This window comes from Tubulanus polymorphus, chromosome 2 (assembly GCF_964204645.1).
Source record: "Tubulanus polymorphus chromosome 2, tnTubPoly1.2, whole genome shotgun sequence".
Taxonomy (NCBI): Eukaryota; Metazoa; Nemertea; class Palaeonemertea; order Tubulaniformes; family Tubulanidae; genus Tubulanus; species Tubulanus polymorphus.
This window is the reverse complement of record NC_134026.1, coordinates 532,242-547,404: the sequence shown is the minus strand read 5'-3', so window position 1 is coordinate 547,404 and position 15,163 is coordinate 532,242. Positions and strand designations below refer to the sequence as shown.

General features: G+C 37.9%; 3 protein-coding genes across 7 annotated transcripts; 2 read left to right on the top strand and 1 right to left on the bottom strand.

The window, feature by feature from the left end:
* The first annotated feature begins 1,138 nt into the window (after positions 1-1,138).
* Positions 1,139-4,131, top strand: LOC141900856 (cytochrome P450 2C5-like). Its single transcript, XM_074787904.1, has 4 exons — positions 1,139-1,589; positions 1,912-2,703; positions 3,086-3,185; positions 3,289-4,131. Exons 1-4 carry the CDS (start codon positions 1,139-1,141, stop codon positions 3,578-3,580), a joined length of 1,635 nt encoding a protein of 544 aa, XP_074644005.1. The 3' UTR covers positions 3,581-4,131.
* Positions 4,132-4,313: 182 nt separating this feature from the next.
* LOC141899219 (glycerol-3-phosphate acyltransferase 1, mitochondrial-like) lies at positions 4,314-14,619 on the bottom strand. 5 transcript variants are annotated; one of them, XM_074785394.1, is made up of 23 exons: positions 14,492-14,619; positions 11,146-11,393; positions 10,938-11,060; positions 10,621-10,685; positions 10,414-10,521; positions 10,285-10,328; positions 10,095-10,206; positions 9,906-10,002; positions 9,407-9,549; positions 9,085-9,181; positions 8,723-8,852; positions 8,567-8,649; positions 8,362-8,475; positions 8,092-8,281; positions 7,902-7,972; positions 7,661-7,821; positions 7,396-7,529; positions 7,176-7,312; positions 6,721-6,798; positions 6,524-6,637; positions 6,060-6,186; positions 5,897-5,965; positions 4,314-5,562 (listed from the first exon to the last, which is right to left on the bottom strand). In XM_074785394.1, exons 2-23 carry the CDS (start codon positions 11,338-11,340, stop codon positions 5,390-5,392), a joined length of 2,565 nt encoding a protein of 854 aa, XP_074641495.1. In that variant the 5' UTR covers positions 11,341-11,393; positions 14,492-14,619; the 3' UTR covers positions 4,314-5,389. The 5 variants fall into 5 exon arrangements, with proteins under 5 accessions (XP_074641495.1, XP_074641492.1, XP_074641496.1 ...); XM_074785391.1 differs by lacking the exon at positions 14,492-14,619 and adding an exon at positions 12,247-12,310; XM_074785395.1 differs by lacking the exon at positions 14,492-14,619 and adding an exon at positions 11,905-12,178.
* Positions 12,415-14,461, top strand: LOC141899221 (E3 ubiquitin-protein ligase rnf146-like). Its single transcript, XM_074785396.1, has 2 exons — positions 12,415-12,616; positions 12,712-14,461. Exons 1-2 carry the CDS (start codon positions 12,532-12,534, stop codon positions 13,485-13,487), a joined length of 861 nt encoding a protein of 286 aa, XP_074641497.1. The 5' UTR covers positions 12,415-12,531; the 3' UTR covers positions 13,488-14,461.
* Positions 14,620-15,163: the final 544 nt, after the last annotated feature.

Genomic DNA, 15,163 nt, shown 5'->3' with positions numbered 1-15,163 from the left:
GGGTACAGAGTTCAGGCTGAGGGGTACAGGGTTAAGGCTGAGGGGTACAGTATCCAGGCTGAGGGGTACACGGTTCAGGCTGAGGGGTACAGGGTCCAGGCTGAGGGGTACAGGGTCCAGGCTGAGGGGTACAGGGTTCAGGCTGAGGGGTACAGTATCCAGGCTGAGGGGTACACGGTCCAGGCTGAGGGGTACACGGTCCAGGCTGAGGGGTACACGGTCCAGGCTGAGGGGTACACGGTCAAGGCTGAGGGGTACACGGTCCAGGCTGAAAGGTACACGGTCCAGGCTGAGGGGTACACGGTCAAGACTGAGGGGTACACGGTCCAGGCTGAGGGGTACAGTATCCAGGCTGAGGGGTACACGGTCCAGGCTGAGGGGTACACGGTCAAGGCTGAGGGGTACAGGGTCCAGGCTGAGGGGTACACGGTCCAGGCTGAGGGGTACACGGTCAAGACTGAGGGGTACACGGTCCAGGCTGAGGGGTACAGTATCCAGGCTGAGGGGTACACGGTCAAGGCTGAGGGGTACAACAGTTTCCCGGATGATTGGTACCAGGCTGAGGGGTACAGTATCCAGGCTGCAGATTGATCTAATGTCTATTTCAACCTGACTTGAGATCATTCCGGTTGGCCTAGCTCAGTCAGTTTTGGTAGTACATACCTGATAAAGGTCTGAATGGGACCAGAAAGGAGAGGCAGTTGACCTAAATCATCATTTTTAATCCATTAGAAACTGTATTGAAGGATATCCAAAAAGTCTTCACTGAAAGGGGTTAGCCTAAATGAAGAGAAGTGACTCCATGATTTGGAAAGTTTAACAATATGTTTCCAAACCATGGATGGAATGCTCTTAAGTCAGGTTGAAATAGACATGAGTAATAAGTGCCTGTATGTTTCATGAGATGTGTGTGTAATGAATGTTTTTGAAGACAGCTGTAATCACAACCAGGTTCACTACATCTATATTGAAACTCACCTACAAAATATAAACAACTATCGAAGACCTCAGACGACATTCGAGATATGAGATGCAACATACGAGATACGACATATGACCGGCAACCAGTCTACTCCTTGTGTAGTGTAAGCGTCCACCGCTCTGGACAGTGGCAGCACCTCCTGGTGTAGCGGTAATCATGGCTGACAGTAATGACGAGTGGGATGAATTCATCGAATTTGACAATGAAAAACCTTTCATACCGATGCGACCCCGCCCGCAATTCTTTGACAGTTACGGGTTTAACGATACAGGAATCATTTTGAAGGTGACGCTGTCGATTTTAGTAATAATTCTCAGTGTAATTTACCTACAAAATATGTTCAACAAGAAACGAATGAAATATGTCCAGGGATGGCCCATATTCGGAAGCCTCCACAAATTCACGAAAGTCAATCCTCACATCTTGTTAACTCTGCTTCGAAGACAGTTTGGAAATATTTATCGTATTAATATCGGGCAGAAGAAAGTCGTAGTTGTGTGTTCTAAGCAGGGTATTGAAGAGGGATTGTTGAAGAAGGGAGCTGTGATGTGCGACCGACCTGATTCCGTCTCAGCCAATATCCTTTACAAAGGCAACCGTCAAAATGGTAAGAAAATATAGAAAACTCTATACATCATTTCATCTCATCTGTTTTTATCACAGGGGCTCATATCAGAGTTGTAGGTAATGTAAAAATGATTATATCTTAATCCTATGTCTGAAGTATTATAAAATAACTATTATATTATAGGCCTATAATAACTGTTATTTTATATATACTTCTATAGACATAGGATTAACAGATTATCGTTTTTACATTACCTACAACTCTGATACGAGCCCCTGTGGTTTTTATGGTTCAGAGTCTAGAGGGTAAAGGTTCGGGATTCAGAAACTAGTGAATGATATCTATTATATCTTCCTTGCAGGTGTCATAATGTCTGACTATACGGATAAATTCCAGCGTAAGAAAGCGATTCTTCACGACTGTATCTACATCGGTAAAATCATGTCTCCTCAAATCGACGATAAAATCACGGAAGGTCTCTATAAACTAGCGTGGGAATTCCAATCGCATGTCGGTACGCCGCTGAATCCGAGAGATTTAATCTCGTGCGGAATTTTCAACGTTTTAACTTGGATCGTATTCAATGTACAGTTTGAATACAACGATCAACTATTCATAAAATTGTTGTATATTTTCGATATTCGTTTCAAGTCGGCGTACTCGCTTAAAGCCGATTATCTACCGATGCTACAAGTGTTCGGACCGTGTATGAAAGCTACCGCGTTACAGATGAGCTGCCAGCTAGTGAAAGAATTCCCGACCGATCAAATAAACGATCATAAAGACCTGTACGATCCTGACGAGTTAAACGACGTTTTAGATTCGTTTTTGTACCAGCTCGATCAGAACGTAGATTTAGGCGTTTTAAACGACTCCGATATTTATTACGTATTGTTAGATTTAATAGGTCACAGTTTTGAGCCAATCACCGCCACTCTGGAATGGGCGCTCGTTTATCTCGCTAATTATCCCGATATTCAGCGCAGAGTTCACGAGGAGATCGATGAAGTCGTTGGAGCGGAACGGTTCCCGTGTTTGGAAGATCGTCCGATGATGCCGTATACGTTCGCGACTATACTGGAAATACAGAGAATGGTAACCGTGATGCCGTTCGGCTTGCCGCATAAAACCATTACCGCTACTAAATTTCAAGGTTCGTAGACTTTCATCCATCCTCGCTTGCTACTCAAACCCTGGCCACAATTGAGTTGCCAACGATTTCTTTGGAAGACAAGTTGCTGCTCGGCAGCCACCAGTCTTTATATCTAGCCAATCAGATGCATAGTGAATCTGCTGGTGAAACACAATGCATCTGATTGGCTAGATACATAGACTGCTGGCCACTGAGGGAAACCTGTAATAGACCAATGAAGCGTTTGAGTTGACATGAGCTTTGGCAGGAGGCAATCAAACCCAGGGAAGCAAGAATGACTTTCATCCAAGAACTTGACATAAAATAGCTGATACTTGCTACACAACATTTTCCCAGTGAAAGCCTTACAAGCCTTGTTGATATTGTGAAATTACTTCTTCAGGTTATGATTTACCCGAAGGGACGAATATTCTATTCAATTTCTGGAGTTTGAATCATGATCGCAGATGGTGGACGAAACCCGGCGAATTTGATCCCGAGAGGTAAGACAGACTGTGATCATCAGAATTCATCGAGATCATGTTTTATTACGACTCCTTCTAAACAGAAATTAAAGGTATCTAAAACCCCTTTTATTTTCTTCAGGTTTTTGACGACCGATAAGAAGGTGCGAGTTCCTGATTATTTCATGCCCTACAGCGAGGGTCGTAGGAAGTGTTTAGGTCCGGCTATCTCAGACGCGACAATATTCCTGTTCATAACTTGTATTTTACATCAGTTGAACGTAGCTCCCGTTTTAAATAACGGAAAAACCTCATTAGATACGGAAGGTGAATATATAAACTTTGTTATTCTGCCGAAACAGTTTGAAGTATGTTTAACCGATCGACATTCGCAGGAATCTACTCAAACTTGTCCAGAAACTGTGCCGATATAAGATCATATTTAGACGACTACGATTGAGATTTTTGTTCTGTGTTATTTACTTATATTTGCTATCTGATATCAATGAAGATAAAACAAACCGTCTAGACACAAAAATATCGAAAAACTAGAAAACAAACATTCGCGAGACTACTTCGAACACTGATTGATGATAGCTTGAAGATGTTTTCTTTCTGAATAATAAGTAGAGCACTCGTTTTTGTGCATCAAAATCTTTGAATCTCTATGGAAACTATTTTTCTCAAAATCTGGTTTTATACGTGTATAATTAATGTGTGATAATGTTTTTTGTTTAAGTATTATATTCTAATGTATCTAGTCATTTTATATGTGTTGTTTATTCAACTCAGTACATTCCTTCCTTACGTTAATTCTCTACGAATGCTGGACGTTATTTATTCCTCTGAAAGTAAATGTTGTTAATATCACTGTTTTTTATCATATCCTTTTCAACCAATCAAGACTGAATAAAGGGGTTTATAGATTCGGGTGCTAACCCCTTTATTGGGCCTTGTATGAATTTGAAAGGATTTAGATGTTTTTGCTCACAAAAATCTTTTATCTAATAAACAATTTTAACCAAAATAAGATTTTATTGCTTACGCTCAATAATGGAAGATCAGGTGTACTTGAAGAAGCACTAATCCAAGGGTTTTGGGCGGTCAAGAGATGGTCACTATTTAACCCTAACCCTAAGAGCCAAATAACACCATTTCCTCATTTTAAACAATATTTATTTGAAATTGAGTCTACAAAATTTAGCACATACTGTGAACTGGAATACAAAACATGTGCCCAGTGATACATGTACAATGGAACACTATGCTTTTGTATTGAAGAAGTTTGTTATGCGAGTACCTGTAATTTTAAATCACATACGGTACTTGATATTGTGAAATTGGTTGTGAATTACAGCATTTTACGTGTATATGTACAACAAATCCACTACTGTATTCACTTATTTCCAGAACAAGGTTTTTCAGTTACTTTAAACATAATTTTTATCCATAAATATATATACAAATGTTTTAATGTTCCCCAAAGTATATAATACGACCCATAATATATAATATAAGGCATTTAACTCATTTCTTAGATTTACATGACTGAAATTCCATCCATTAACTTCTATAAACAACTCTAAGAATAAAGTCTCATACTAATCTCTTTATCTGCAAACAAAAACAAATTTCTAAAGCCAAGCACAGGTCGACTAATATCCGATCAGAACATAAGGCGGCAAGCGAGTCAGTGAATTTCATCAGGAACCGTTTAGACATGTGAGTTTACTTACGACCACAACGTATTGATTGCAGACTGATTGTAAGCGGAATCACGAGGATAGAACAAGTTCTACTACGACCCGATAGGATTGCTGACGAGTTTTACATCACATGACTTAGAAACTGGGCGATGATCGACCCGGAGATCGTGAGACAAACCAATCAGCGAACAGCGGTCACATGTGTGTACAATCGCTGTTCCTTTCAAGACAATCAGATCGTGTCATTAGTCAACCTGAGCCTGGTTTAATATTAAACCCCCCTCCTGACTGAGCTGCCTGTTACGAGTGTGTATCTCGTATGATTTGATTGACATGTGCATGTGAGCAAAACATGCAAGTATCTTACTGATATTATATTAGTATATACTAGTATTTGGGTCATGGTTAAACCAGGAACCGGTTCAACAGTTTTCCCGTAAGTTCGATACAGTTAAAACATTTGTTTTAACTCAAGAATCTAAACTGAAAACTGCTGAACTGGATCCATCGTGCTAGTCACGGTGAGCAGGTGATGATTTATGTTTTAAACATTTCAATAGTACTAATATACTGATTGAGATCGTCCAGTGAATTATATGAATCACATAAACTAATCATCCTCGCGTTTCCTATGTAATAAATCTCGGTGATTTTCTGTTCCTGTAACATTCGTAGAGCTGTTTTAATCATCTCGTGTGAACAGGTTTCCACTGAAAAACACATATTAAGTCAAACCAGCGTCGATAGATTTGCTCTAATCCAGATTAGTTACAATCCACTTATACATAAATGGTATGTATATAACAAATGATGTTTAATCTGGATTTCTCATAAATCGGATTAAGTTCTTTGGTTCTAAATTATCCGAATTATGTGAGTTGCACTCAATACTCAAAAATCTGAATAATGAGTTTTAAAACACATAAAATCAGATTTGTATCGGGGCATAAACTCTCACAGACAATCAGTAGCCGATCAGAAGATTTCTAAGCCAGATTTCTCGTATGGATAAATTTCAAGATAAGATCGATAATAAATGCTTACCATAGTTTGCAATTCGATCATTTACCCTGTCGAGAGCAGTTTGTTGAATGGTCCGCATGAATTGGTCCTCTGTGAACATAAACAGTAAGACACTCGCTTTATTTTATTTCATTGAGAACAGAGGGGAGAGAGGAGATAGATGAAGAATTTCTAGATGATTTACCTTCGAGATCGGAATCAATGAGTTTCACTAAACACATCGCAACCAACCAATAACATTCTACATACGGCTGTAGAATATTCAACAGAAACGGAAATTTCTTTTTAAAAACTTCTCCCTTTCGATTCAACTGAAACAAATACAAAATAAAATAAATAGAACAGAACTGAAATAGAAGACCAGGCTGGAGGCTTACATCATGTCTGATTGATGTAGGTATATAGAAGACGAGGCTGAAGGCAGAGCCAAAGTTAAATAAGCTACCCGGTATACCTAAATGAATTAATATCACAGTAAGAAATATCTGTCCTTCCCGAGATTCGAACTCTCGATGCCTGGTGTTTAAAGAGAATATTCCCGCTAGCTAACCTAGTAGGAACGCTGTTATACAACCTGCACATTCATATCTTCAGGTAGTAATGTATATTAATGAAGTGTGATGTATGATTGATGTAGGTATATCTTACAGCATAATATTCATCTTGAATATAATCATCTTCTTCATCAGATTCATCGTCGTCCCAACTCATTGTTGATTTTAAATGATTAGCAATACGTCTGTTTTCGGGATCTTCGTTTTCCTAATGACAAAAACAACAAAATTATCATCCATATTTCAACGACGGATTCGCTGTTTGTTTATTGTTTCATTATTTATCATTACCTTCTCGTCAAGTAGAATTTCAGACGTAATCAACTGTTGAAATGCTTCGTAGATCATAGATTCGAGAGAGGTACAACTCTTAAAAATACGAAATAAACCTCGAATATACATCGTTCTGTCACATGAATTCATTATTCATAATTTTTTCCCAATTTCCCCAAATGGAAATGGGATCTTCACAAAAATCCCAAGAAACCATCATACTACAGGAATGTTAACATCTAAAGAGGTGACAATAGTTGATGGATGAAGGAAATTTCCAAGAATAAATGCTAAAGAAAGATGCCCTTGGGAAAGCAGTTGACATTCCAGAACTATGCTATATAAAGTGTAAAATGAATTTTCCAGATCGGAGAAACTGGAAAACATCATATTGAAATTCCCAAGATTTTCCGGTTCTGTGGAAACCATGGATATACAACAAGATTACACTACAGTAATACAGATATACTTACTGGCACAAATATGAATTCAAATTCTAGAAACTGGCACAGTATTTTAGCATTTTGTATCACTAAATTCTTCGACACTTTTATAGTTTCATCAACATTGACTAGAATAGAACTATCTACAGCACTGCGCAGAGCAGTCACTAAAAATATAAATCGGTTAAAAACAAGAGTAATGAGATATGAATGAATTTGTTTTTACCACAGCGAGAGGAGTGTCTCTCACCTATGATGCTCTCCATCAGAAAAGCAGATGTAACTGCGTTTGAGTAATACGTTAGCTGAAATATGTTCGGCACTTGTAATTTCGGATAAACCATCAACGCGTCCCAGTTATTATTCTCCAAATCCATATCAACACTAGAAACAACACACATTGAATATCAATAAAACAACTATAGCAGGAAACTAATGAACTTAAACTTTCAAATCAGTTTTGGATCAAGAAGCTTTTATCTAAGCTGAACTCAGAAAGTACTCATTGATTTTACCTCTTTCTGTCTGTATAAGCGCAGCCGATGTTTTCGAGCATATCGCAAGCGTACAGAACGATATCTAATGATTTACCAGTGAATCCTACATCTCTACCGCGTAAAGCGAGTTCAACTCTCATCCAATCCACTGATTCAACCAGATTCGATATCGACGTACCCTGGTAATATAACAATAAACGAGATATAGTCGATACTGAACGGAGAAGTAAAATGTCTCAATACTAACATCGCTCTTTACCTGTCTATAAATAGTAAGAAGTATGAATGCTATGAGATTCGTACTCATAACAGCTGTAGAGTGGATACTATCTGAAAACATGTCAAAATAACAAATGAAATATTTCATGTATCAAATAAACAAAATGTATTCACTTCCTACGTTCAAAACTTATTCGTGGTAATTAAATTGCTGTATTACTGATACTCACTAAACAGTATATGCTCGGCTAGTTTCTTCACGAGAAGACGCTGTTCATCGATGACTATATCAGTTCCGTACAGTGAACCTGAACTAGCAGACGCCTTCATTCCATTTAAACCCGTACGACGTAACTGTCCATTCGGACTGCTGCGACTAGTGCTAGATACCAACATATGCTGGTTAACTTGGACGTATTCCTAACAAATACCAAACAAATAATTACTGTATCTATCTGACTGAGATACTGGGTATGTATGAATCATGAACTGAAACAAACCTTTAGAGAGAAAGGTTGACAAACATCGATTCTAACATTTCCAAAATCAGTCATGAACACATTCCAGATAGCTTTCACAGCTCGCCAGAATGTTTCTGGTTTCTTGCGCTCGCCCTACGTAAAAAGAGAATCTCACGATGAAACAAAACACAAAGGTTTCTAATAAACATTTGTGAATTCGTTAATCGCGGATTATAAAACAAACCATTTGTTCGGATACAAATTCACCGTCTAACACTCGTTCATAGCTAATACTGATCGGCACTAACATCACATCAGTTACAACACCTACAAAATACACACGATATTACATCAAACTATCCATAAACTATCAACATCTCTACAGCTGAACGTTACTTACCATCGAGATAACCATCGATTATTACAGATAAGAGGCCACCTTTAGGAAAGAGTGCTTTACCACTTCGAGACCTTCCACCTTCGATGAAGAATTCTAAATACTGTCCTTCGCGCATTAATTCATGCATATACTGAAAACAACCAGTCAATTTAGAATTCTTAGGAGTAAAATTCGTGCCTGAGAAATTTGAAATAACCGGGTGGCAACTTTTATTTGACTTGCTCCCTGACTCCAACTAAGCTTAGAATTTAAGTAACGCAATCAAATATGTAAGACAATAGACAGAAACTATTTGAAATTCTCCGCCCTTTCCCCGATTGCTAGGTAAGTGGCCTCTATGATAAAGTGGTTGATGAACTTACACTGTGTAACATAGATCTATAGATGAAATCTTTACGATTCGGATGACGATCTAATTTCCGACGAATAAAAAAACCTCCGAGACCTTTCAGTATTTTACTGAAATATATAGATGTAGACGTAACTGAGATTCATAGTCAGTTTCACGATCGGATATTTTCACAAACCACTAAATATATTTTTGAAGTGTTACTTTTTTCAACCGTGTTTTGGCCCTTGTCATCCCTAACGTTGGTATAAGCCCATCCGATTATAAAAAGCTTACCACCGACGATTAGGTAACTAACTAACATAGACAGGTCTATAGTAGATTATTATACGAACCCGAATACAGGAATATTCAGATTATTTCCAGCTGCTACATGTGGAGCTTTGATATCGTACTGATACAGAGCGAACGTCAGTAAAATATAATCCAAATGACTTCGATGCATCGGCAACAGAACTATCGGTTTACCATCGTGTTTCTAAAATCATCATTCAGTATCTCAGTTATCCATTTAATAATCTTATCATAAATGAAGTTTAAAAAGCTCGAAATATTGTATTTTTTGTAACTTTTGCTTATAGTGTTTTCAAAAAGAAGCACAGTTAAAGGTTTTATCGAACGAACGGCTTTTTTTGCATGAAACCTTTTAAAATTAGTTTTTCATGAGACGAGGCCCAGATATCCTATTACATTATTACTTGTATTATTTATCATTATGTATGCACGGTACCCGGAACTGTGTACATATATGAATATGTATTCAAAGTGCCTCGGAACTCAACTGGGCACTAAATATGGTTATATATTCGAGAAACTAATATTGTGAATACAAACCTCAGTAGCCAGTTTTAATTGCTCCATTTGTCCTCTGTGAACAATAATTGATGACAGTAATCGACCCAATACTTTGAATAGGAACCAGCCTGTAAATCTACATGAGTAAAACAGGAATCTCAATGAATCTCAGGGAATATTGACTGACTGATCTCAACATACGGTGCTCAGATTCTTAGAGACACCTACCGAACAAGTCTTAATGATATAACTGCCTTCATTGTTGTAAGGAGTCGAGATGCTCTTTTCTGACATTTCATATAAATAGTGTCATATGAGTCAGACTTTACACCAGTTTGTTCTATAAAATGAAATACGATATGAAATTATTGAATAGGCCTAAGTAATATTGATTTGTACAGCGTTGGAATGTTTGTACCTGAAACCATCTGCAAAGCTGTTTTTTCAATAGCATCATTCAGCCTGGGGACAAAACAAATAGGTAGGTATATCTAAACAAATGTGGAGAGTTTAAAAAAGAATGAAATTCTAAATCTATACTTTTTACCTTTTGCTTTGAAGAACATCTTCAGTGACGTCGGGATAAATATGCGAACAATTTCTCTTTACTGCGTAAACCAAGTGACAAACAGATCTTGATATTGGTCCCATTTCACTAGAAATCAAACCAAATAATCATGTTATTGAGTAGGTAGAAAGATATTTAGATTTTGAATTTTTGTTAAGGTTAAACTGATAGAAACTACATATATACCTTGTATCAACTTTCAGAATGTCTTTTAAACCCTCTATCGGCATTTCATCAGAGTATAAATCATTCTGAAAATGAAAACAATTTCTCTATTATAGCTATGCAAGCTTCACAACTCCAGCTTCCACAGTCCACTGTTCTGAGACACAGCTTTAAATGGTTATCAATATCAACTTAACCAACCACTGAGTTTTGATTCTTGTTGAAAATATAAGAGTGTCTAAACCAAAACATCAGTTTCATCCCCTCCCCATGAAACTGGACAAAGAAAAATGTCTTTCATAGATTTTTAAGGGAGACTGGGTGGTTGAACTACTTACTCTACTGATCTGCATGCAAGAACAACATCTACCCATCATAGGACGCTGAAACCTATACTCATCGGGCATTATCGTTGGTTGATGTTTAAAGTGACAAAGATAAGGCCCTGATGATGGCTCACCCTAAAAACCAAAATATTTTATCATTAAAACTAAATTCTTTTACAAACTTCAGAAAAATAAACAACCAATTTGCAAATATACAAACCACAGATTGGTTTTTGAAGCGTCTTGGTTTAGCAAATTTGGTTGTTCTCCGAGGCGGTGGTGCAACATCGCTGAATCTGGTCTTCCATGCTTTCTTGCCTCTTTGCATTACATCGTTGAATGCTTGTTGATTGTGATCTGGTCGATTCTCCCATTTACTATAAACATGTTGTAGGTTATTGAATAGTTCACTCATGATGTTTTAAATCTCATCTGGCATCCATTGATTTGGGTTACAATGATTCGGGTCTGTAATAAAAATAAACAAAAATTTTCTATTTGTCATTACAGTCAATAACATTTGAATTAAGAGAATGTGATCAGATCACTATTTGAGTTCCGCGATGGTATTAGGAATGTGATCACTATTTGAGTTCCCTTGGATAGAATCGCACTCAGTTTTTGTAGTATTTACATGAACCAAATTCTGGAAACTTTGATCTCTGATCTCATTTATTCTTAGATAATCTATATCCTTATCCTGAATAGACCTACCTTCATTTGCAAAAATATCCACTAGATAAGAGATTAGAATTACTAGAAAGACAACACAAGACGTTGTTGTTCCCAAGGGGAATCCTTTGGATCATTTTGGTATCCAGTCTGTGAATACCTGACGGTTTAACAACGATACATATCTTTATCCTAACTTAGTAACATAAATATAGGTGCTACGCGTTTCATATTGATAAGGGCTTCGTTTATGCATTAATATCCGATTACAAAACTAAAACCAGTTCTAACAATAAATGAACTTCACTTTTTTCCAGTAATGTGAAACTGTCAGCAAAAATCCAACAAGTAGCTAAACCGTGTGCTCGGTAAAATGTGAATCTTCAATGTTATGTACTTAACATTTATCTAAAGATAAGTGGATAAATAGGTTATAATCTGATGCAATAGAAATGTACAGCTAATGTACACGGATAACTAGTGGCGCCATCTAGAAGTAGTTTGTTTAACTAAACTAACATGATTGGTAAGTTATCAGTGATTTCCAGCCTTTCAAATCTATCACAATGAGTAATTCTACAATAAAATAACGCGTCAATAAAACGACAATAACATATCAGTTGAAATAGGAGTAAATCTCGATAATTACCGGATTGAAGCCATAAAAACAACAAAAACCTGAAATCCACGAACTCTCTGCGACCCGATGAGGCTCCACCTGGCCTTGAAGGTCGGGAAATCGTCAATCGTCATTCGGTAATCGTCAATCGTCAATCGCGTTTCGTCTAGAGACTGGTTGCCTCGAAGGTAAGAGACCGGCAGCCAGTCGAATGCCCGATTGACAATGTCGGGACGTAGTACTCCGTAAAAACAGTTTTTGTTCCCCATAGAGCTGTTTATATATGATCGATGAGGACGCAATTGGAGCGGTGAAATGGCTTCTAGAAATGTGAATTCATCACTCGACGACCAGTTAGAATCAACGGATAGTAAAACATTAACGAAAACTCTAGGACAAGGTAAAAATAGTCTGTCTATAAACTGCTCAATTTGGATTCATCTTGTTAAGTAGAGAGTAAAGTTTTTAGAAGATATGTATTTGTATTTATTGTAGATATCATCCCGGAATGTCCGGTTTGTCTTCAGATCTGCAGTCACCCGGTTCAGTTGCCGTGTACGCATATATTCTGTTTCCTGTGTATAAAAGGCGTAGCGAATCAGAGCAAGAGATGCGCTCTATGTCGCCAGGAGATACCGGTCGATTATCTGAACACTCCGAATCTTGTTCATACCGATGATTTATGGCGCGATTTGTCGCTGCATCACGAAGGTTACCAGTGGTACTACGAGGGTCGAAACGGCTGGTGGCAGTACGATCAGAGAACCAGTATGGAAATTGAAGATCGCTACGTGAAAGACGAGGAAAAAGTTTTCGAACTTCTCATTGCCGGATTTTTGTACATAATCGATTTGGAGAATATGATCCAAGTTCGGAGGAACGACCCGTCGCGACGGAGACGAGTTAAACGAGATCTCGCAACGATCGAGAAAAAGGGAATCGCCGGAATCAAGATAGTCCCCGCGTTGCAGGAATCGGAACGCGAGGGCGCGTACGGGGAGGAATCGGGAACAAAGACGCCACCTACGCGTCAAGCCGTCGGTGGAAATACAAAAACGGAAAAGACGAGTACGGACAGTTCGCCTATAGCGCCGAATAATACACCTCAGGGCGGAACCGCGGAGAACTTACACGTACAGGATCTGAGTTTGTTAATCGATAATCTGAATATCAGTTCTACTCCGGCGTCACCTCCAGCTCTACCCCCACCTCGACAAGATCTAAATTTGATATTCACAGAGACAAATAACAGTAATTCAGATACGGATTAATAATTCGACCTCGATTATCGATAAACTGATCTGTGTTCTATGAATAATCCTGCAGCGATGATATTTTAAATTTTTTGACAGTTTCGAGATCCCCATCTCAGACTTATATCATAGTATGTGAGATAATGAGAGTCCGATCTATCGGAGGATATTGACAGTTTCGAGATCCCCATCTCAGACTTATATCATAGTATGTGAGATACTGTGAGTCCGATCTATCCAAGGATGTTGACAGTTTCGAGATCCCATCTCAGACTTATATCATAGTATGTGAGATACTGTGAGTCCGATCTATCCGAGGATATTGACAGGGTTGAGATTTTTCAGTTTCTGCGTGGTAATAACAAACATGACTACAGTAACCCTGCGCGACCTTGCCACAATATATCGCTATTTGCAGAGTCTAGAACGTTGACAGTTTCTGTGTAATTAGCCTTAAAAGTTTCAAGCACATCAATTTTATCAGCATCTTAGACTAGAAGTTATTCAAGTGATAGGGCTCCATATTTAACAAGGCTCTTGGCAGTTTTTTTAATTTTCACATTCTCACTATTTCAGTGTTATATACCTGCAGGAATAGGGCTACAAGTCCGATTACTGAAGAATCCTTATTATTTATTGTTGAATATTTAATGGAAATTGTATATTGTTTTCAAGGACTCTAAAATATCACATCGAATTTCGAGTATAAAATAAACGACGTACTCAAAATCAAGTCTACGAAAACATTAGATGAAAAATTATGAATTGTACGATCAGTAAAACTGATCAGTGTTTAAAGATATCATTATAATATATATATATATACATATACAAAGTGATCTGATTGAATGAATTGGGTCCCTCACTCACTCATCCATGAGATCGTGTTGATATTGAAGTGTAGAGCTGATCAGCTGCAAAGTTGGTTTTTTTTGTCAATTGAAATATACTTATAAATTTATTGAGTTGTAAAGTGTAGTATTTTATAAATAAATAATTGATAACCATCACAGTAAATTTACCTGAGTTCATTTAGTGTCATTCAATCCTCATCGACGTAGGTTTTATTTTCAACACGTGTCTGTGAGCTTACCAATTCTCAATTCCTGCTCATGCATTGCTCATTTGAAAAGTCTGCCCGTTGAAAACAACAAACCCAATAAATCCGGTTCTTGTTATCAAAAATACTCAAAAAGCCGATAAGCGAAGTACTTCAGCAGAGTTCGTGATAAAATTGTCAACAAAGAATATAACACGAGTGCAACACGCTTTAGTTTCTTGTGTCCTCGTTGTTGGAAAGTGCCTAGATACAGCAAACCTTGTCTAATTCGCACAAACTGGGACTAGCATTATTGGTCCAAGGTAAAGTAAGCTAAGTCCGAGTTAAGGATAGGAAAGTACGTTAGGAAGTCAGAAAAACATGATTTCATTTGTGTATGAGTTGGTTGGTCTAGGTGCGAGTAAGCCATGTTTGAGTAAGGCAAGGTTTACTGTGTATCGGGGACAATATTCGATAGATGCTGTGCCTATAGAGGGTTTGTGTATCAGTCAACACTAGAAACTCCTCAGATCCCCCACCAAAATATAGAGACTCCAAACCGAGGACCTCCTCTCGCATCCAGCAAGTTCCTGTGATCATTGAGTAAAGACAATAACAACGGAAATGCATTCTTTACATCATATTTCATTTTTTA

Bases quoted from the DNA above. Each gene is read 5' to 3' on its own strand.
- LOC141899221 (XM_074785396.1), top strand. From the start codon at position 12,532: ATGGCTTCTAGAAATGTGAATTCATCACTCGACGACCAGTTAGAATCA. The intron at 12,617-12,711 runs GTAAAAATAGTC...TATTTATTGTAG, and splicing joins AACGAAAACTCTAGGACAAG to ATATCATCCCGGAATGTCCG.
- LOC141900856 (XM_074787904.1), top strand. From the start codon at position 1,139: ATGGCTGACAGTAATGACGAGTGGGATGAATTCATCGAATTTGACAAT. The intron at 2,704-3,085 runs GTTCGTAGACTT...TTACTTCTTCAG, and splicing joins TACCGCTACTAAATTTCAAG to GTTATGATTTACCCGAAGGG. The intron at 3,186-3,288 runs GTAAGACAGACT...TATTTTCTTCAG, and splicing joins GGCGAATTTGATCCCGAGAG to GTTTTTGACGACCGATAAGA.
- LOC141899219 (XM_074785394.1), bottom strand. From the start codon at position 11,340: ATGAGTGAACTATTCAATAACCTACAACATGTTTATAGTAAATGGGAG. The intron at 10,329-10,413 runs GTAAAAAGTATA...TTTTGTCCCCAG, and splicing joins GATGTTCTTCAAAGCAAAAG to GCTGAATGATGCTATTGAAA. The intron at 7,822-7,901 runs GTAAAGAGCGAT...TTATATTACCAG, and splicing joins TTCTTACTATTTATAGACAG to GGTACGTCGATATCGAATCT.